This window comes from Apiospora kogelbergensis (genome assembly GCF_038363985.1).
Source record: "Apiospora kogelbergensis strain CBS 113332 chromosome Unknown utg000011l_segment0_segment0, whole genome shotgun sequence".
In the NCBI taxonomy this organism is placed as follows: Eukaryota; Fungi; Ascomycota; class Sordariomycetes; order Amphisphaeriales; family Apiosporaceae; genus Apiospora; species Apiospora kogelbergensis.
Window position 1 is genome coordinate 444 of NW_027117428.1, and position 20362 is coordinate 20805.

The 20362-nt window shown below is 47.4% G+C and overlaps 5 protein-coding genes across 5 annotated transcripts; 4 read left to right on the forward strand and 1 right to left on the reverse strand.

Annotated features, from left to right (window-relative positions):
• Positions 1 to 922: 922 nt before the first annotated feature.
• On the forward strand, positions 923 to 2290 carry PG998_014318 (uncharacterized protein; the record flags this gene model as incomplete). The annotated part of the gene is made up of 3 exons (XM_066881134.1): positions 923 to 1931; positions 1999 to 2056; positions 2248 to 2290. 3 exons carry the CDS (start codon positions 923 to 925, stop codon positions 2288 to 2290), a joined length of 1110 nt encoding a protein of 369 aa, XP_066723665.1.
• A 2313-nt stretch (positions 2291 to 4603) lies between these two features.
• Positions 4604 to 5251, forward strand: PG998_014319 (uncharacterized protein; the record flags this gene model as incomplete). Its single annotated transcript, XM_066881135.1, has 5 exons — positions 4604 to 4773; positions 4839 to 4934; positions 4994 to 5005; positions 5058 to 5078; positions 5128 to 5251. The coding sequence occupies 5 exons, from the start codon at positions 4604 to 4606 to the stop codon at positions 5249 to 5251; spliced, it is 423 nt and encodes a 140-aa protein (XP_066723666.1).
• Positions 5252 to 7545: 2294 nt separating this feature from the next.
• On the reverse strand, positions 7546 to 10071 carry PG998_014320 (uncharacterized protein; the record flags this gene model as incomplete). The annotated part of the gene is made up of 5 exons (XM_066881136.1): positions 7546 to 7984; positions 8039 to 9297; positions 9387 to 9454; positions 9778 to 9940; positions 9997 to 10071. The coding sequence occupies 5 exons, from the start codon at positions 10069 to 10071 to the stop codon at positions 7546 to 7548; spliced, it is 2004 nt and encodes a 667-aa protein (XP_066723667.1).
• A 2999-nt stretch (positions 10072 to 13070) lies between these two features.
• Positions 13071 to 18399, forward strand: PG998_014321 (acyl transferase/acyl hydrolase/lysophospholipase; the record flags this gene model as incomplete). Its single annotated transcript, XM_066881137.1, has 10 exons — positions 13071 to 13713; positions 13760 to 14320; positions 14375 to 14725; positions 14772 to 14826; positions 14872 to 14898; positions 14949 to 15829; positions 17029 to 17109; positions 17215 to 17299; positions 17384 to 17711; positions 17800 to 18399. The coding sequence occupies 10 exons, from the start codon at positions 13071 to 13073 to the stop codon at positions 18397 to 18399; spliced, it is 3612 nt and encodes a 1203-aa protein (XP_066723668.1).
• Positions 18400 to 19873: 1474 nt separating this feature from the next.
• PG998_014322 (uncharacterized protein) lies at positions 19874 to 20272 on the forward strand (the record flags this gene model as incomplete). The annotated part of the gene is made up of 1 exon (XM_066881138.1): positions 19874 to 20272. One exon carries the CDS (start codon positions 19874 to 19876, stop codon positions 20270 to 20272), a length of 399 nt encoding a protein of 132 aa, XP_066723669.1.
• Between the last annotated feature and the right edge of the window lie 90 nt (positions 20273 to 20362).

A 20362-nucleotide genomic window follows, 5' to 3' on the forward strand; every position in this document is an offset into this window, starting at 1 on the left:
GGGGATAAGATAATGCAATAGTCTGATCGGGTTATGGACCCAGAAGAAAAAGATAACAAAGCCAAAAATCCAGCTCCGTACCTGCGAGCATGGCGGGGCACATGTTGTCAGCAGCTACCCCTGCAAAGTCGGTTCGGAATGAGAACGATCAAAGAGTAGAAAGAGGACGTAGGTTTCGCTTGTGACCATACCCTATTTCTCTGTCGGCCGCTCCTCTCTGTCAATACGTGCCTGTGTAGGGTCCTGTTAGTAGTATTCCCAGCAGACCGTGAAAACCGACTCTTGGCAACGAGGTAGTGCGGGTATCTGTACACGTAACGGCTCCTTCTGGAGTACAGCCCATGTTGGGACAGAATTTAGCCTTGGTCCGCTGTACAGATACCCTGCTCTACCCTCAACGATAAAAATCATTGATTAGAATCTAGACGCTAGACTTGGATTCAGCAATACTATTAGAGAATGGTAGACGGATACTGTAGGTAGCACATCCCATACCCTTAGGGGGTCGAAGCGGCTCTACCTTTTTCCTAGACGTTAAACAATGGAACAAAACCAACAACAACACCATGCGCCGCTTGCATCTCTTGTGCATTGAAGGGGATGCGAAATGGGGTGGTACCCAATTTGGGATTTCTGGCGCGTCGAGTTGCGGCTCAGGCATCTCTGGGAGGATGTGCTAGATTAGATTCCTATGGGAGGAATTGGCCCTTTTTGTCACCGTGATCAGATAAGTATTCTTCGGCCTGCTCACTTTTCTCTCACGTTTCACAGTTTTATGGCGCAAGCACTGTCGGGATTACAGAACCGCTCCCTGAATCTTGCGTAGCATCAATCGGGAATGTTCTTTCTCCAGCCAGTGCGATCATTCGTTGCTTTTGTTGGTGTATTTCTTTTCGTTCAGCTAGGACAACACATTGCTGCAATGACATTTAGCAAGAGAATGATTGAGACGAATTCTTCCGGCATCAATTCTGGTATTTCCAATAGCTGTTTGTCGCTGAAGCCATTGAAAGTCGAAGTCATCAACAACATCAAAGGGAGCCAACCGTTTGTCTATATAACAGGCGTCGATCAAGTTGGGGCCACTAAGTTCCTCACCAGATCGGGCACTTGGTTTTATCCCGTAGTAGCAGAGGATGCAGGTTTTTCGCCAATCGACCAGGCCTTGATCTCAATCCCAATTGCAGAGCAGCCCAACGTCTTCGCCGTCACGATTCAAGACTGTGTTGTTTCAGGACGGATCTGGATTTCTTTGGGCCAGCTTCCCTTTCATGTTGCGGCTTCCGACGGCGGCTCGCCTTATCTCATTCCGCCTTCCGTTTTAGATAGCACAAATACTTCAAACACGGTGGACTGGGGATTTGTCGAGCTTACGCACACTGATAGAGACGGGCTGTATGCCAACTTATCCTTCGTGGACTTTGTCGGCTTGATCCTTAGTCTCACTTTGACCCTCGAGCAAGGAGATGCGCAGAAGGTTATTGGTCTCGCAAGTGACGGTGTCTATAGTGTCTGCGAGCAGCTGCGACAACAAAGTCGATTAGACGGGCTACGATGGGACCAACTGTGCGTCACAGCACCTAGCGGTCGACCATTGCGTGTTCTTTCGCCGAACCTCTATGAGAGCGTACATCCGGGGGCCACGCAGGGGTACTACGCGCCCTATGTCAATCAAGTATGGTCAAAGTATACGTCTCGTGATCTTGTGATAGATACGCAGTCAAGCATGGGTTCCGTTACTTGCCGCGTTGGTCAAGACGGGCTTCTTTCTTGCGACGGGGACAATCGGGGATACGCACGGCCAAGCGCGTCAGATATATGGAGTTGTAGTACTGGACCTTTTGCGATCCTCGCCGACGATAATGCCGTGCACCGCTCAGTTGTGCCTAGATTATGTGCCGCATTCACAAGATCCACCCTGCTCATCGAAGGTGGCGAAACCCAGCCTGCAGTTGACCGTACAAGGTATTATCCCGGCAAAATAACAAATCACTACAGTCGAGCCGTACACCAATGCCAACTTGATGGGAAAGGGTATTCGTTCCCTTATGATGACGTGAGTCCAGCTCCAGACAATGTAGCCGGTGTGGTGGTGGGGAAAGATCCTCGTCTGCTGCAAATATTTGTAGGAGGACAGGGGATGCATTGATCGCCATGGGAAGAGTCTCAAATGGTTTTAGATAGTGATATAAGCACCTGGCAGTGAACATTAATAGGCTATAGAGAATATGCAAAGAATTGTAATAGTGCCTTTTCCAATGAGAATGCTACGGGTCCTCTTTCACCGTGATATTAAGTAGGTGAGTTACATGCATCAACTGGACTCTCCTCTTGATTTGTCACACAAAGGCCCCTTTCCATGCCCTGGGAACAGTGTAGAATAATCTCTTGGGCCCTGACAAGGTCGTTTCTCTCGTCGAGAGCTCTGACCTTTTCCGCAAGGGCGTCTTTGTGTTGGTCAAGCTCTATTTCGGTGATCTCCTGGCGCAATTTCTGTTCTTCTAATTCTTCCCTCTAGTTGAGAGAGGCGAAGTCCCATATCGTCTTTCTCAACCTCCAATCGCCAACACAGCTGTCGAAGTCCCTCGATCTCGGCAGCTTGTGCTTGTAGCTGCTGGCAAGTAGAGCACAATATCGGGAATTTAACTTTGTTCCTGGTTTATTAACTTAGATTGAATGCATGGGCAATGAATTGGGGATTCTAACATAGTAAATCGACCGGCATGTGCTTTGGACCCATCCCACATAGCAGTTAAACTAAGCGCTAAGTTAACCAGATAGACATATAAGACGACCTAATATAGCTACGACTGAGATTATAATGGAACAGGCGAACTGGGGACGCGGATGCAATGTTGAACCACTGTGTTATTCAGATCCAGAGGAGGCTCTATCACACAGCAACGTTACTTAATAGCGGTACAGTCTATGTAAGTGGGGATGAAGGAGTGTATTGTCTAAATACCTTGGGCTTCCACTCCTGAAGCCTGGTTGCAGGCTATGTCTTTATAGACCTAGTAAGAAATGGACAGAGTGTCTATAGAATGATCTAGATACATCTGGAGTCTGGTAGACTTGCAGAGAAGCGAGGAGAGGTATCTCCCAACAGGTTATTATTGGCTCGCATGGATATTCTGATTCTTATTCAAAGACCAATTCAAGTACAGTACAATGCTGTACTTCTGCACATATTGCACTATACAGTACTTGCTTGGATGTGAAGCGGAAGGTATAAAACCATGGTCAAGTTACGTCCCCAGGTGTCGAGGCGGAATCGACGGGGAAAAATGTTATAATTTAAATAGAGCTACATCATGGAGATAGAATAGAGGCTGAGTTGCTACTGGCGCAGTATGCCTTTGTAGTCAACACGCCCAACTCCGTCTATTGCCAGGCCAGAGGCCAGATTAATACTATGGACGAGTCTGGTCCTGTACTTCTCATACTCTACTTCAGGCTACTACACGCCGGTAGAGAATCAACCACAATATATGAAAGGGTCAATTCCGTTACACTTCAGTATACAGGCTCCACGCATCGATTGACGATTATCTTTTTCCCGTTGGGCCTGTAGAACTGATATGTTTGTGTTGGTGCCAAGAACATGAATCTCAAGGTATTAACATTTGAAACAGTAGATTGGTTTTATGATCGGCTCACCGAGGTTACAAGAAATAGATGCATATTTCGGTGTCAAACAAAACCGTAGTCTATCGATATATGTATCTATAGTTCTCTCTAACGTTTGAGGGCGTCTTCACCTTCCCGCCACAGCATATCGGGACTTGATTTTCACTGCCAGTCAAGTACAGGCTCAGATCCCCTTCCGGCTCATTCTGCTGTATCCACCTCCAACATGCTTGGTACCGGCTGAAGAGCGTCGTTCGTATTGTTCATAATATACTCTTGTGTTGGGGAAGCAGACCCCGGCGTAGCCGGTTGGGGTAGATATGCATCAGCTGATTTGAGGAAGGGGCTAGGACAGATCTGTTCGCTTTCCAAAGCCCGGATAAGCTCTGTCTGGCTCTGCACCGTCTGCTCTTGAAGATTGTAAACCGCCTGCATCTCTTCAATTTCCTTTACGAGTTCCGCTACTCTCATCTGCATTTTGAGCCCTGTTTGCGTATAGTCTCTGGATATGGGCTTGACTATTCTGAAGTTGCAACGCGAACTCTTGGACTGCCGAGCTTAAAACGCTTAAAGGCAACATCAGTGTTGATATAGGAGAGGATTGAGTGCAATCCATGATATCCTGGCTAAAGATTGATGGTCCAAACTAGTTGAGTGATGTGTTGTAGAGCAGGGTTATATACGGGTTACAGAGCCTATTTATCTGAACCATGGCATGAAAGCTGCTTTAGCCTCTCCATCTCATACCTTCAAAGTATGTACGATGTTTATCCAATATCTGCTCTGTCTGTCGAAAGACACCCTAGGACGTATTCTTCGCATCCATAGCAAGCTCCAGTTCTGGTACGAAATAGTTTCCGCTGTTTACTGATCTTCCAAGGCAAGGAGCCAGCGATGCCTGACACATGAGAGTGACCTACAAATAAGGCCTTGTTTCCAGCAAAATACCATCATTCTTACCACACTACCCACCATGTTCCAAGCCAGGCAAAAGGCTCGGCAACCGATAGCGCCTGTTGTTCGCAGACCTCGCCAGGTGCGAGTGCCTCCTGTGCAACGTAACCTTACCTTCCAAGCTGCAGCGAACTTCCAGCCAATCCCCACTGTACAGACACGTCCACAAAGTAACTTCCATTTACCAGAGTAAGTCAACACGGTCTGCATATCTGCCACAGCCAGGCTTGGTACTAATTGCCACATACTCTTAGTACACCCGACCATTCCAAAGCCCTCGCCGATGCTATATTCCAACTATCATCCGACCTTGACGAACAGTCTATCCAAGTTAAACAGCTTGGCCAAAGGTAACATCCGCTCACGCTATGCAATACCTTCCTTTTCCTCTTACTAATCATCCCTTCAGTATTGACGCACTGTACGTAGCTTGTGCCTATTTTCTTGTGGCTCGCACTGATTCTCTACCACAGCAAGCAGGTAGTCGACAATGGGTAGGCAGTTCAAAGGACTTACGGAAACATATACTGAACCGCTTCATAGATTTGAAAATATCAACAAAAAGCTGGACAATTGGTTGACGAAGCTAGACAATGTCATCGAGCAGGACTCTGTGGGCAAAAGTGCAGACGACTTGCTTGAAGAAGAGTTCTTGAGTTTACAATAGGCACATGGAGTGTCCTTTCGAAGCTTTCTAGTAGTAATAATTCAAGTGAGTATACCTTCATATTGGAAGAAGCATGTGCATAGACTACATGTTGCTCGTCACGTTCTAAATTCAAACTGGAAGTTCACGTAAATATTGTCCCATGTCTTAATATTTAGGTATTTTATCAAGTGCGTGTTGTCACACAATGAAATATTGATGTGCAGACAATATGAAGGACACGAAGCTTTTAGCTTCTTATTGTTTCTAGCTAGCATTGCATATATGCTAAGCTATGAATTCCTGCCACTCGTTGCTTTAGTTTAACGTTAGAGAGAAGGTAGTGATTTTGAATTGAAATCACGTTGAGCTTCCAATCCCGATTCACTCCTGGTAGCCATAAAACGGTCCTGCGTTTATATTGTCCATTGTTTACTCTCTGCCTGCAGTATCATATAGTTTGACAATAAGTAATAATGGACCTGATAGTTATATGTTGTATGCACTGTACTGTGTCGTGGGTGTATATAGCATGCACATTGATTACTGTACTGTGAAAAGTGAAAACCCGGTTCAGTATTTTAGATTCTTGACCACCAGAATTTGGCCTTTGTTCGCTATACAGATACCCCGCTCTACCTCATTGGCAAGAATCCTTGATTTGGATCCCGACGCTGGATCTGGATTTAACAGTACGAGAAACGTATATATGTACGGGAAATTAGAAATTGTCGATATCTAGCCAGCTTCATTTATGTTACATACTGTATTAGTAGCGATGCAGAGATTTGCTGATGACACCGGTCAAGAAGATAGGAATGGACGCTGGACGTACAGCTAGTGGTGCAGCCCATACCTGTCCAGGGCCATAGAGTCTGATATTCCCTCCGCTCCGCTTGTACCGTTTCGGCGTAGACGGCCGGATCATATTGGATTCAGAATAATCAGGCGATGTTATTCTCTTCTTGCTGCATCCGTGGAGAGCCTTCTAGATTTTCGTGGGCTGAGTTCGGACCTGGCTTCCATAGTTGTCGTGTAGAGACAGAAGAGTAGCTATGGCGCACGAGCGCCACTAGCGGGCCAGGTCCCTTAGAGAGTCGATTCGCGACCCCGCGTTGTCAGGACCAAAGGCGCCGGTTCTGTCGTACTTTACTTATGACTATGACAAACTGATCTTCGTCTAATGCTACTGTGACATGCTTAAGTCTTCCTTGCGCCACTACAGCAAATGCTGATAGAAATTGACGCTTGATAGCATCAAATGTTGAGAAGGCGATTTCCTAATGATCCAAGGCCCACTCTGGATGCTCCATCTACACCGAAATGTTCGTTTGTAGGGGGAGGGGCGGAGGGTTCTTTGCGGCGCAGCGGCCCAAGTAACCGTAGACCCACAATGACGCAGCGGCGTACCCGAGGAAGAGCCCTTGTGCATTTCTGGCTGGAAATCACAATAGCTGGTCGCACTTCAAGAGCCCGTAAGACTTCTGCGGCTCTAGAGGAGCGAACCAAATGCAGGCACAAATCCGTTGTAGACAGGTTGCACATGTGGGTCAACTTGGGATTAGGACTCAAGAGCGCGCTGGAATTAGATGAGGCATCGGCGCCCCTTGTAGCCAAACGTTGAGTCCTAATACAGCCAATTAGGCGTCGGTTTCCTCTTGGAAGAGCAATAAGCGGATGTTACATGCCGGCCGTCAGAGGCCGAGGCTGCCGATGCTAGTTACCGTATAACTGGATTAGGCCATCTGCGCAGCTTTTTGGGGTGATGCATTTGGTTGCAGGTAGTGCCACTTATTAACATGCATGACCAAATGGGGATGGTAGTTGGATCGTACATAGGTCTATCAGCAATAACAAATCGATGACATGAGAATTGGTGTACACTTGTAGTGTGAGCGTCAAGGCCAGCAAGTGATTTTTGTCTGGAATCGATTACTCAATTGTCTCAAATCACATTGTGACCTACGCAATGACAACCCTTGTTCATTACCAACGCCAACGCCCCAAAAGCTTGCCTAATAGCACAAAGCACCTTCGTTCCGTCTGCTACCCGCCGTGGCTGTAGTCTTAGATAGAACCTCACTACCAGCTATTATATGTCAAAGAATCAAATGGGATATAATAGGCAGCATTGAATAGATAAATAGTGGCAAGGATGCTATCTCTGAGGGAAATAACGAAAGAGACCTTCCAGTACTACGTGTTGGCGAACTAGACTGGCTACGAAGCGGGTGTACTGCTGAACTATGTTCATATGCCGATGAATCAACATTATCGTGGTCATACCTGGACCAATTGGAGCTCCGACATGTTGTTCACGTTGCTGCTATTTTCTCTGTTGGGGGATGCCACCCAGGCCAGTATCCAAGCGGCTCCCCCTGCGCATCCCTCAGTATGCCCCGCGCCCGGGTGCTTACCATTGGAACAATCAACTTGCTGTAAAGAGCGGGGTGTCCAAACCGAACATCCACACTTTCGTCGTTTCGTTTCTCCATCACTGCATCATCGCTTACCTTTCTACCCCTCTTACTATAGAAACACTGATCATCGTCGAAAGTCTTGATGCAGAAGTATTTGAATCCTCCCAGGATGGCAAATAGCGGTGCCATGAGGATTATCTGGACATACGACTCCCTCCTAGCGAGCACAAACATTGTTGCCACGACGTTGCTAAGCAAAGTTGCGGCAAGGACACGGTTGACGATGAACCCCCAGATACCACCGCCGGATTCGTGTTTTGTCACAAATACGTACCTGAAACCAAACGTGAGCGCTGAACACGCGTACAGTAAACAATACCAAACTTACATCAGCAGATACTTTTTCAGGTAGCTGTCCGTAGTAAAGTAGAAGGCGGTTACCGGAAGCACCAATGGCTGGAATGGTGCAAATACCAACGCAATGGTAACATAAAAAAGGAAATTATTATAATGGGATGCGTAATCGAAAGCAGGCGGCGCCGTGAGTTCGAGCAATTCCCGCGGCGTTAGATTCAAAAGCCTGCGCGACAACCAGTCTCTTCCTAATTTGACAAGCTGTGAGACGTCCAGCGCCGCACCGAGATTACGCTGCAACAAGTAGTTGAGCCAAAAGGGCGACACATCGCAAAAAGCTCCCATGAGGTTTTCGAATGGCTGGTTATCCTTAATAGCTGCCCACAGATTCTGATTCGACTGGGCTCGGATGACCGCAGCGGCATACTTCCAAGCGGCCGAAAAGAACGAGAAGACAATAAGGTTATTAAAGATGAAGAAGACATAGAGCTTGCGAGCCACACCTCTCTCGCGTTCCGTTTTAGAGAGATCGCCAGCATAGATGGAGAGACGCCGGAAGATGGTCGGCAGGAGTAAGTAGAACAGCGTCGTAACCAAGGGCGCGAGGATACCTTGTATTGCACCCCATGTTCGTGGATGGCGTTCGAGCTCGGCCTGAAAGGTGGGCCATATGGCACCAAGTTTCGACAAGTCGGCTAGGAAGACGGCAATAAGAGCATTAGGGACCGTCCAAACGGCGACCAGAGCAGATACCGCGATGTGACCCATAAAGACTCGCCGGCGTCGAGTTTCCTTGGGCAACGAGAGGTTCTTCCAGATCACATGGTTCGGTCCGGGAGCAAGCTGGATTTTGCTCCCATAAGGATGCTGCTTCCTCGCAGCATACGCGAGCTCGTGAGCCTGCTCCATATTTGGACATGTGGCAAAGCCGTACGGAAGCGCTTCCTTATCCGCTGTCGCGTTTCTGGTTTCGTGGATTCTGACTGATAGTCTGTGGGTACGCGAAACTAAGTACTCAATAGCATCAACTTTGGAACCTGGGGCGAACGATGTGTCATCGCCTTCCCGAGCCTTGCAAATAGGACGTTTTGCTGGCAGCCTTTTCGGGTGTCCTGAGTACTTTGAGAGTACTACTTCTAGTTCCCGAACGGCTCCCTCGTACGTTGTAATGAGCTCGGGGAGTTCTTTGAGACTATGTGCAATGGTACCAGATAGATCCCTTGATGTAGAAAACGGACGGACAAGTTCGACGATGCCTGCATCGGTGCGATACCGGTCTGGAATGTCAGTCACCTGACCAAAGATTAGTATTGGAACACCTCTAGGTCTCCGAGGAGCGACGCATTCTTTGTCGAAGGGGGATATAGCGAGATATTGCATACCATGAGCGTTCGAGAAAACGCCTTGTTTTGGTACTCAGAGCTCTCGAAATACTCGCACCTGATACGTGCTACGATCCTAGAGCTTTTCCACAAGAAATAGCAAATAACAATGTCGAAGGCATGCGAGGTGGCGACATATGCCCAACATGCCCTCCCGCCGACAGAATAGGGGGCGAATTTCATGAACGTATTGGAACCATCAGACGACCGGTTCTTGCTGTTCTCGACGATGTTAAGCGGGATATATACACCACAGCCAATTATAGATAGGAAAATCGTGATGTTGCGGCACATTGTGGTGAAGTGTAGAAAGACAGTTGCATCCTGGCCAATCTTTTCAACAAGCGTCTGATCCTAGTCTTGACCACAGGTTGGACCCAGCCAAACACACCATTTGAAACTGCTGGAGGAACACGCTTTCCATCCGAGATATGCTTCAGTCGAGGTGCATAGATTGTTTTATTGCGAGGTCGTAGAAGACAGAAGAGCACGGCGCAAAGCACTGCGCCACTTATGGAATAACCGAAGGACGACCAGAACGCTTTAGTCGTTAACTGTCACAGGCGGTAAAATTAGGAATAATATCTTTTTTCGGAGGTAGTATATCTACCTGTGTATTAAATGGACTCTGGATGTACTGAAGGAAGTCCTCGGGGTCGTTGTCGCGGGGCTGTAGCGTGAACATGGTGTGAGATGATTTACGAGCTGTATACGTTTGACCAAGCGGACGGCATCGTATCAAGTGATATGACGAGGGAGTCGAGACCGGCTGGCTAGGATTTGGGCTTAATATATAAAAGGCTCTGTTTATTACTGAAAGTACCTATCCAGCTCGTTGGATTGAAATGTGAGATCGCAAAGGTTTCAGTTGAGTCCAGAAACATCCAAATGACGCGGTGCGTTGAGTTATTCAAGCTACCGGTCTGCTGCTGTTCCAGCCATCCATAAGGCCCAGCGACGAAGGTAATATGGCCCCTGACCATTGGTCAAAACGTGCACTGTGGTAGGAGATACAGTATGGCACTTATCGGCAACGCGAAAAGCTGCAGTTATACCGTAGCTCAAATTTTGTTTCCTCGACTAAACTCATCCTTCTGTTGAGCAATTCCAATGTCGTATTAGACCCCATACTGTAAAAACCAGGTTCAGCTTCCGGATTCCAATCCAGGATTCTTGTCAATGAGGCAGGGCGGGGCACCAGTACAACGGATAAAGGCCAAATTCTGTCCCAACACTGGCTGTACTCCGACTTGACAAAGCCGAATTCAGCTGAATATGACTTATAACGAATGATTATCCGTTACGCATTAGGGTCGCAAGTGTATATCGAGAAGTTCCAAACAACGTTCAACCTAGTACTATGAAACCCAGGTTAAGCGTGCGCATTTCAATCTAAGATTCTTGACAACGAGCTAATGCGGGGTATCTGCACAGCGCATAACAGCCGTTTCTGAGGTACAGCTAGTGGCGGGACAGGATTTAGCCTTTGCGCGCTGTACAACCCCCGCTCTACCTCAATGACAATAATCCTTGAGTGGAATCCGGACGCTGGACGTGGGATTTGACAGTACTGTGAAAATAAGGTTTTGCGTCCGTATTTCAATCCGAGATTCTTTGGCAAGGTAGTGCGAGGTGACTGTACTGCGCGTAACGGGTGTTTTTGGAGTATTTGACCTTTGTCAGCTGTATAGATGACCAAATTATATCCTATCATGTTGTCCACGCTTTGCCGGACAGCGACAGCATTTACAGACACTGGTCATAAGCCACTCTCACGGGAGCCATTTTTCACGATCACTGGTAAATAGGACATACTCTAGCTCTTCACAAAATCTGTGGGAAGGAGCTTTACTTTGTTGGCTGTCAATCTCACAAGCTGTGGGCTAAAAGTTACCTGGTTGCTAGACTTGTGCTCTTCACCTTTCCAAATCAGTACACATCGGAGTTATAACTATACTGTTAAACAGTGTCTGCTACAGCTAGATACTAGCTGAACAAGAGTAACTCTTAAATCCCACGCGCTTCATATGTATATGTGACCTTTCAGCTTATCGTGGGACAACTTTTCTAGCATTGACTCATTTCCGGTTCGCAGCTTCTTGATTCTAATGACCTGAGTAACAATAACGATCATTACCCCTGCCACCTCGGCTTCTGCCGGAGACAAGGCCAGCTTCATATTACCGTGCAGTTCGCCACCCATTTCTGACGTTCTTTCTCCATTCGTATCTCACCCTCTTGGAAGATCCGAGTGAGATACAAATATGCGTCATTAATCTCCTTCATAATTCTATAGATATATTTCCAGACATAACGCAGATGTGCAACTTCCCGCTGGAGCTTTTTGTTTTCTTCTGTCAGCAAGGATATTTCGCGTCCCTCCTGTACTGATGTTTGTAAAGATAGACGAAATAACGTTCCTTCCAGACTGAAAGCGCCATCCTCGGAGTAAACACTAGACGCTCTTCTCGGCGGCGTGCACATGGTAGGATAGCGACTTAACTAGACCGCGAGCGAGATGTTGCGATCGCATGTGAACCCGTCAGGGAAACGCTCAAAGAAATTGTAAACAGAGCAGAGCGAGAACGACAGCTAGTGATGCCGCACGAGTTCGCGAACAAGTGCTAGTGAAGACCGGGATTGTTGTTGGCGTTGGAGAGTGATAAGCGTAAGAGGTATTTCGGTACGAGCTGCCAGCTGCAGGCTCGACAACTGGCTGTGAAGGGTACAAGGCTGTGTTGGTGCTCCAGTTGCTAATCGGCTGGACTACCTGAGACGTTGGCCGTAGAGGCCGGGCAGTGCAGGCAGTATAATCAGTTGGATATGGAAAATGGGCGTTTGTGCCTTCATAGGTTCTTGCCAGTGACACGTTAATGGACATGAAGGCACTAGCAGTGTGACGTGTGGCTTCCAACGATGTATACAACAGATGGGTGCTAACGCGACAAAAGAGCAAACAGAACTTTGGTAAGGGCAAACGAAGGTTAAATAGCAAACAAAGTGTTTGGGATTGACCGTATTTGACGTAGAAGCACGTGCGGCCACTTAAGACGATTAGAAACCGGTTTGAGAGCTCGAAAAAGACCTATCCGAAAGTACATCGCGGAAGACCATTACTAGACAAACAGCTCTATTTTTTCTTAAGCAATCTCATACGGTATAATGTCCAAAAGGGAATAACCCTAGTCAGAAATGGATCTGGCGGCCATACTTCCTCATGCGCAAAAGACGGCTCCAAAAGATAACGTATATAAGTTGCCATGAATCCTTAATACTGATGATGAGTGTGATACAAACACGACAACATGCGGCAGTGTAACCATTCTCACTGGCTTCAGCTATCACGAAACAATGAGGGCGCAAACCTGGAGCTGTCAGATAGACTCGAGAGATTACATAATCAACAAACTGCAAGCCATCGTTTTCCCGGATTTGCCATTTTATTGGGCAACCGACATAAATCATTAGCGCTGAGAAGCCTCGGAATAAATCCGCCTAGTTCTAGCAAGAAAAGGGCATCTGGGGACATCCATCTATTTTCTACTCCTGGCACCGTAACCCATCCTCTGCTAGTAGCTGATGGGGACCTCTTCTCTCGTGGGAAGTTCAACAAGGCTTACGGAAATCCAAGGTGCCATGAGAATAGTATGTACCAAAGTACAGTCGTCTCTCGGCTTCGAGAGCATGGAAAACACCGTTACTCGGCTATACAACCAGTTGCTTCTTCCCTTTTCCGACCTAGTCTGTCTCTTTGTCGAAGATCTCGGAGGTATGGCGAAGGTTACCGAGCACCTTCGAAGTTGGCTACACCCGGATCAGCAATCAGCCTTGACCGGAATTCAACCATGGCTTCTTCTCGTCGTAAGCAAAGACCTAGAGGTAAACGAACAACTGATGCTACGTGAACTTGTTCGGACGCAAAATGGAGTCAACCCCCGCTTCCGTGGATACCAGGTTTTCAACATTGCAGAGAGCGTGCGCCAAACAAGAGCGACCAAGGAATGCCAGAATAGGCCATGGAATAGACTCCAAGCCAAGATTTGGTCTCTGTCGAGTATTTCACGTCGGAGACGTGAGGGCTTGCTGTTCTCGGTCCCGCACTTCTCAAGTTTTATTCATTCTGCTGTCGACCGCTTTGTAGATCCAGGTAAACGTCCACTCGAGGTTGTTGAGGCATCACGTTTAAAGATGCCTGTTGCAGCAGATCTTGAAACGCATCTCATTACCTTTTTGAAAAGTATGCGAAGTACTGAGACCGTGACGGCATTGGGGATCCCTATTATAACGTCAAGTTTTATACTGGACCACTACCCACCTGGCATGCATCGTAAGTGTCGGCCACCTGCGAGGTAACAGCCGCTAATAATATCCAGAATTCAACCCTCGAACTGTCTTCATCAGGTTGTACCGACGTACAAGTAAACGAATCTATGATGAATGGCCACAACATGAGACTAGTTTCCCGTTGCCTACTTCCTTCTTGAGCCTGTTGGAGAACAATTTCCTTGAACAATACAGACGATTCCGACGTGTCAAGTCTGCTGCCGAGCTTCACAGGAGCAATCTGTGCCAATTTCGCAAAGAGTATTCTGGTTTGTTCTCAGACGTCACTTGTTTCAGCTGCGTTAGACGTCCTCCTCAGTTCAGCCTCCCTTGTGGCCACATGATTTGTGAGAACTGTGTGAGGGTCTTTGGTCAAGACACAAAAAGCCCGTGGGGGTTTTGCCTGAAAGCCTGCATCCTTTGCGGTAAGAGCGTGGGAGATATTGAGATCGGCATGAGGCCTGACACCGCGAGCGTACGTGTTTTGAGCATTGACGGGGGTGGTACGAGGGGTATAGCCCCTCTTGTATTCATTGAAACTCTACAAGAGTGCATTGGGTTACCTTGTCCAATCCAGCGCCACTTCGACCTTATCTATGGGACCAGCTCTGGTAAGTTTGGTTGGAGGCTTAGCTGCTTCTTTATACTAATATACGGCTGTGTAGGTGCAATAACGGCTGCAGCATTGTGGATAAATGGGTGGTCTCCCAGTAAATGCATTGCGAGCTTCGAAAATCTTGCCAAAGTTGCCTTTCAACCCCGATGGTGGTGGCCACGTTTACCGATCCTGTTGCCCATTTTCAAGCTCCTGGCTACCCTAGTACTAGACAGCCAGTATTCAAGCAAACCGCTAGAGGCCGTGCTGCTCCAGGTGTTCGGTGAGAAGAGTATACAGGCTTGTTCTCCAGCTACTGAACTTGGAGCCAAAGTCGGAATCACCGTAACTACGACGCAGGATGCAAGTGCATGTATCTTCACTACTTATAACGGTGTTGGACAGCGACGAGCAGATTCCGGTATGTGAAAAGTCGCCTTGGGTGCAATGATTCTAACCTAAAGCAGAGTACCATGTGTTCAAGCCTCAAAGCAGTACTGGCCAGATTTCGTTGTGGGAAATGTAAGTTGATGTCGCTCTGCGAGGCTATCGCTAACCTAATTCTAGTATACGCTGCAGTACCGCAGCACCTTAGTAAGTACTGTAGGATCGCACAGCCGATGTATATACTGACGCATGTTAAGCTATTTCAAGCCGAGGCGCATCGATGGGCTAGGCACATTTCAAGACGGCGGGCTTGCATTCAACAACCCTGCTGCGATAGCAGTTCAAGAAGCCTTTGCATCAGGGGCTGAACCTAGTATCATCGTGTCGCTCGGGACAGGCGCGGCGAAGACACGCAGCCCCGTACTTGGGGACTCGCGTCGGCTCCTACAAGACTCATTTCCGATGCGTATTTTCCGTGCATTTTGGCAAGGCAGTAGTTCCCATCGGGCCTGGCAACAGCTACTCCGCCACACCAAGTCTGATAGCCAAAGTAACCTTTTCCGGTTTGATATTGAGTTTGAAGGCCCGGTACCCGCTCTCGACGATGTAGCAGAGATGCAAAATGTGGCCAAGCTCGCCCGGGACGAAATTCTTCATTCACCATCCCTGGAACCATTGATACACCGTATCAAGGCGGAGCTGTTTGTCTTCGAGCTCAGTCCAGATGCCCCTTTCCGATTTCAGAATGGGGTCTATCTCTGTGCGGGGAGGATTCTGTGCCGCTTACAGCCGAAAACACCAGAATATAATGCATTCATGTGCCAGCTTGCTCAATCTTCGGCCTCACTTCACGTAGCCCATCAGCGCATCATCAAGGGAGTTTGGGGGAGCCCGACTTTGAACACACAAGAGCAATTCCACCAGGAAGTCAGCTTCCAGATTAAAAGCCGCGACCGGACTTTCTCCATATCCCTGGCTGTCGGTGACTATCAGAGTCATATTAGCGGATCACCTTTCACTTTGGAAGGTCTTGCTGAACAGCAGAAACTTAACTCCGTCTTCGGGACTGCTGACCACAGGAAAAGGCCTGTAGAAGGAGAAGAAGCCCAGAAGGCTAGTCCGAATCCTGCGAAAAGGCGTAGGACGTGTTATTGAATTAAAATACTGTATATTTCAATTGGCTAAGGGTTGTCCTGCGTGGCAATAGATCGCAAATCCTACAAGACCTTTGTAATGCAAAGCTGTTTACTTCGTACTCCAAGCATAATAATAATTCTCTTGCAACGCAGCTAGTTCCCTCACCACTGTACGGTGAATGCACAGCTTCCAAGAAGCATCCGGTGTTTACCTTTGCATGCTCACGCTCCAAGGTTGGTTAGATTTTGAAATAGGTACCCTCCCTCAGGTAAGCGTTTCCAAGTGTATGCCTCCTTTTCGGTGGTGATCAAAAGAAGTTTGGGTGGATTAATCTGCCACCAATGTGCTAGGCTAAGAAAGTTAGTGATCAATGCCTAATAGGAATTTTACGTGACGAATTGATGTGATTAGCGAGCATCGCCTTGCACTTAACCTGGCAACCTTGTCTTTCCCAGTTGCTGACTTTGGTAGCCTTTATGGGTTAATGTGCGATGGCGAACTGTATTTTACATGACTCACTTCTTGGCACGTTCACGGCTATGACCACTTAAATATAAAGACCATCTTACAATTTCTTCTCATATCGGTCATATTTCGCGGAAGAAACTTTCGTAGTGCTATGTACTTCAACGGCTCTACTTAGATAATATTCCATGGTACCGTATTTGTGTCGAGACATAAACCGGCGCCGGGTGTTCATAGTTCAAGTGACTAATGTGAAGAAAACGCTGTACCAGAAGTGAACTTGCATAACCTGAAAACTGCGGCGACAACTCGATGAGCCCAGATAAAACTCCTCCTGAGCCTAAAAGTTGTTTTTCGCCCTTTGAGTTCGAATTGCAGACTCTACCCTATTAGACTTGATTATTACGGTAAATTGAGATACTGTTCCAGACAGACTGTTCAGTATGCAGATCAAGTTCTACAGCAAAATTCTTTAAGATCCATAACTTACGTTTAAGAGCTAAAACGGCGCCATCTCAAGATCCATTTCTCCAGCCTCCATATTGGACTCAGTTTTTGCGTGGTGTTGAAGTTCACCAACAATCAGCAAAGCCAAAACAGGATACTCGTAGTTTACGTACGGCCGCGTGGCGTGAATTATAAGTACACCATTCGCTTCCGCCTTGTCCGATGTCAGAAAGATTGGAAAGCATTTTTGGGCTGTTTGGAAACTTACTTCACGAAACAGTCTGATAGCATATAGCACTGGCTCCCGTAGGATCAACGTCGGTATGGCGCATACTGCTCAAGATCCGATCGGAAAGTGCTGGTTAAAAGGTGAGATATGGGGAGAATAGTACTGTAGTATTTTTCTCCGAGCCCAACTTCTCAAGACACCACTCCACTAACTATAACTTTCAAAATGCTAACCCACAATCACAGAACTCCCGAACGAACTGCTCGGTTCCATCTTGGACAAAGCATCCCCCCAAGATGGCATCAGACTCGCTACTACTTGTCGCATGATGTGCGAAATAATATTACCTCGGTTTTATATACAGGACGTTGTTAGCTGCCCTCAGAACAGTGTACCGTTTGCACTTCAATTCAGTTGTTGGTACGGCATGCAGAAGACCTACGAGATGGCCATGGCTGCGATCCGAAATACTGGACAAAACGCGCCACAGGTATTGAACCAGTTATTCGATAACAGCAGACTGCAACTGTTCGTTTCCCGAGCATGTCCGGTGCGAAGCCATCTTTGCCCGACGGTGCCCTACTATCATCTCAGGAGTGATCGTTATACTCTAATGCATATCTGCGCTTTCCGTGCCAATACTCATATTGCTGGGCTCCTGATGGAAGAGAATGGTGTTGATGTGGACTCCCTAGATGGGCTGGGAAGGACTCCAATACATTACGCAGTCAACGACTCTGTTGTAAGCCTCTCCTCGACTTAGCAGTATAAGTCAAGTGACTCTTTTGGTTGATCTTCGCTTATCCAAATTTATTCTAACGTGCATTTAGGCTCGCATTCTCGTCCAACTGGGAGCCGATATCAACGGGAACATGAAATATAATGGAAGCGGGCCCCTCGTGAATTTGATATGTGATGCTGACGCGTCATATCAGCCCGTAGCAAGTCTTCGAGCTGCGTCGCCCAATGATAGAGGGTGGCGGGATGCCTGGCCACGGGTTATTATTCCAGACCTCTTTTCTACAATACAATACCTGATTAATGAAGGAGCCGCTGTGTCTTCGCCACTCAAGGACCCACAAATTTGTCCTCTTGCTTTTGCCATTCGCTTTGGCCATATCAAGACCGTGGAGGCGCTTTTAGACGCTGGGGCCGACCCGAACCCAACACGAACGGTACACGGAACTACTGAAACCTACCTTCTGCTGACAGAGGCGATCAATAGCAATAGGCCCGAGATAGCACGGCGCTTGTTGAAAGCCGGCGCACGGGTGGATGCATTACCCGGCGGCACTCAGATCCCCCCCCATCCTCGCGATAGCCACAGCATGGTTCTTGAGCAACGCAAGCCGCGAATCAAACTGGGAAGATGTCCTCGACCAAATCTGCGCAGCCTCCAAGGACATCAACCATCGGATGGAAGGACATAGTGCAATCTGGTGGGCCATCAAAGAAGGAAGGTTCGCCGTCGCCCGTGTATTAGCACGAAACGGTGCATCATGGGAAGGCAGGGGTTTATACTTGAATGCAACTGTGCTTAGTAAGTTGGTGGATGAGTTTAGCAGGTCCTGATGGATAAAACACAGGTATGGAAGCCAATATTCCAGGGTACTGAACGGTGACAAGGTGTTTCAAAAATTAAAATTTGCACTCCAACTTGATTCCATTGTGGATGGCAAAATGAACAATGGTATTAATTAACAATTTTCTGCTTAACTTTATTTGATCGTTGAAGAATATCGATTACGTGCGAAGCTGCGATCGTGGGATACGGAGCTGGGTGAAACGACTTGGGTAGGATGCAACTAAGACCACCAACTACACTAATTTGGAAGACAGTATAAAAGTTTATTAATGAAGCGGTACACAGTATTATTGTCTTGTAATCGATGTTGTTGTTCAATTTGATACCTCACTCGCTCGATGGCAAAGTATAAATTATGTACGAGCTGGTGTTCGCATGGTCGTATGCTTCCCTCAGCACTTCCCGTGCTTTATAATACAACATGTTGGAGGTGGAAACCGCGGATCAGCGTTAGCACAAACCAATTAACAGTCTTCCAAAACGTCTACTCGCCACAAAGAAACATGGGTTACCTCAATCCACTAAAGGTTGCTGGTAACAACTGCGGTCAGCCCTCGACATGGGTAGTCTAGAAGTTGAAACGAATATTCAATATAAAAAGGTCCCTCCCTCGCGCGTCCCGTTAACCATTTCTTTACCTTTTTTCTATTTGCTTCCAGGTCTCGCAACACTCCATGATGAGCTTTCAATTCCAGCCGCCCAAAGGCCCAGGGACCTATAAAATGGCAAAAGCTAAAAAAGAAGCATTTAAGACCGCCTTCGCTGGGATTGGGAATAGAAGCCCAACAGGTCCACAGGTTACATATCTTCGTAACCCCCTAACGGTCTTTTCTACAGACCAAAAGCCGACGGAGGACACGCAGACCCTGCCTACGGTATGAAACAATCGAACCATACTTTTGGTAGCACGCAACCATATCAAGGTACGGCTCTTACGATTTTGTGCAACCTGCTGATATGCCTTCACAATATCAGCCGATCTTTCACCGGCCAAAAGAACTCTTCGTAAGTCCATGCCATCATCGAGTCAAGACACAAAGCACCACCACGTCATCGGCACAGATCTCAACAGAAGCTCGGCTCATCTTGATGTTGCAATTTCTACACACGCTACGGAAACCCCATTAGCAAAGCCTAGTTTCCATACTTTGGCTAACACTATGACCGGCACGGTTGAAGAAGGCGGCCCAACCTTACACGGACTGTATAAGATGATCAACGTCTAAGACAACAAGAAAGCTGCTGCTTTTCCCCTGCTTTGCGGTGCAAACACTTTAACTGGACATAGACCTTCGCGGGATACAAATCACGGAACCTCTATGCCTACGATCACTACCTACCAATGGAAGGATAAGGCCGAGTCCCCCAAAAGGAAACCTCCAGAACCACTTCGACCTGGACCGAGGCCCGCAAAACGAAAAACGCACATGCCGGCCACACTTCAGGAAGCTAACATTCTCGGCGTAAAGCTACGACCGCAACCTGGGAGGCTCCCTCCTAATGCTAACGGCGAAACCTACGACGTGGAGTTGTTAGTATCTCACCGCATTATTGACGACTCCGGTGACGAATCCACTGAATACATAGTTATGTGGGAAGGCGACTGGCCTCTCGAACAGAGATACACCTGGGAGCCGGAAGAGAACATCGACGCTGTAAATTTAGTGGGAAGCTACTGGAGGGAATGGTGTAAACGGCTCACGGCCCGAGAATTCTAACACTCTCATGCTAGCGGTTCTATTTTGATGGGGGCTCTTGATGGGATAATACCTTGATTATTATTCAACACAATTTAACTGTCATTTTTG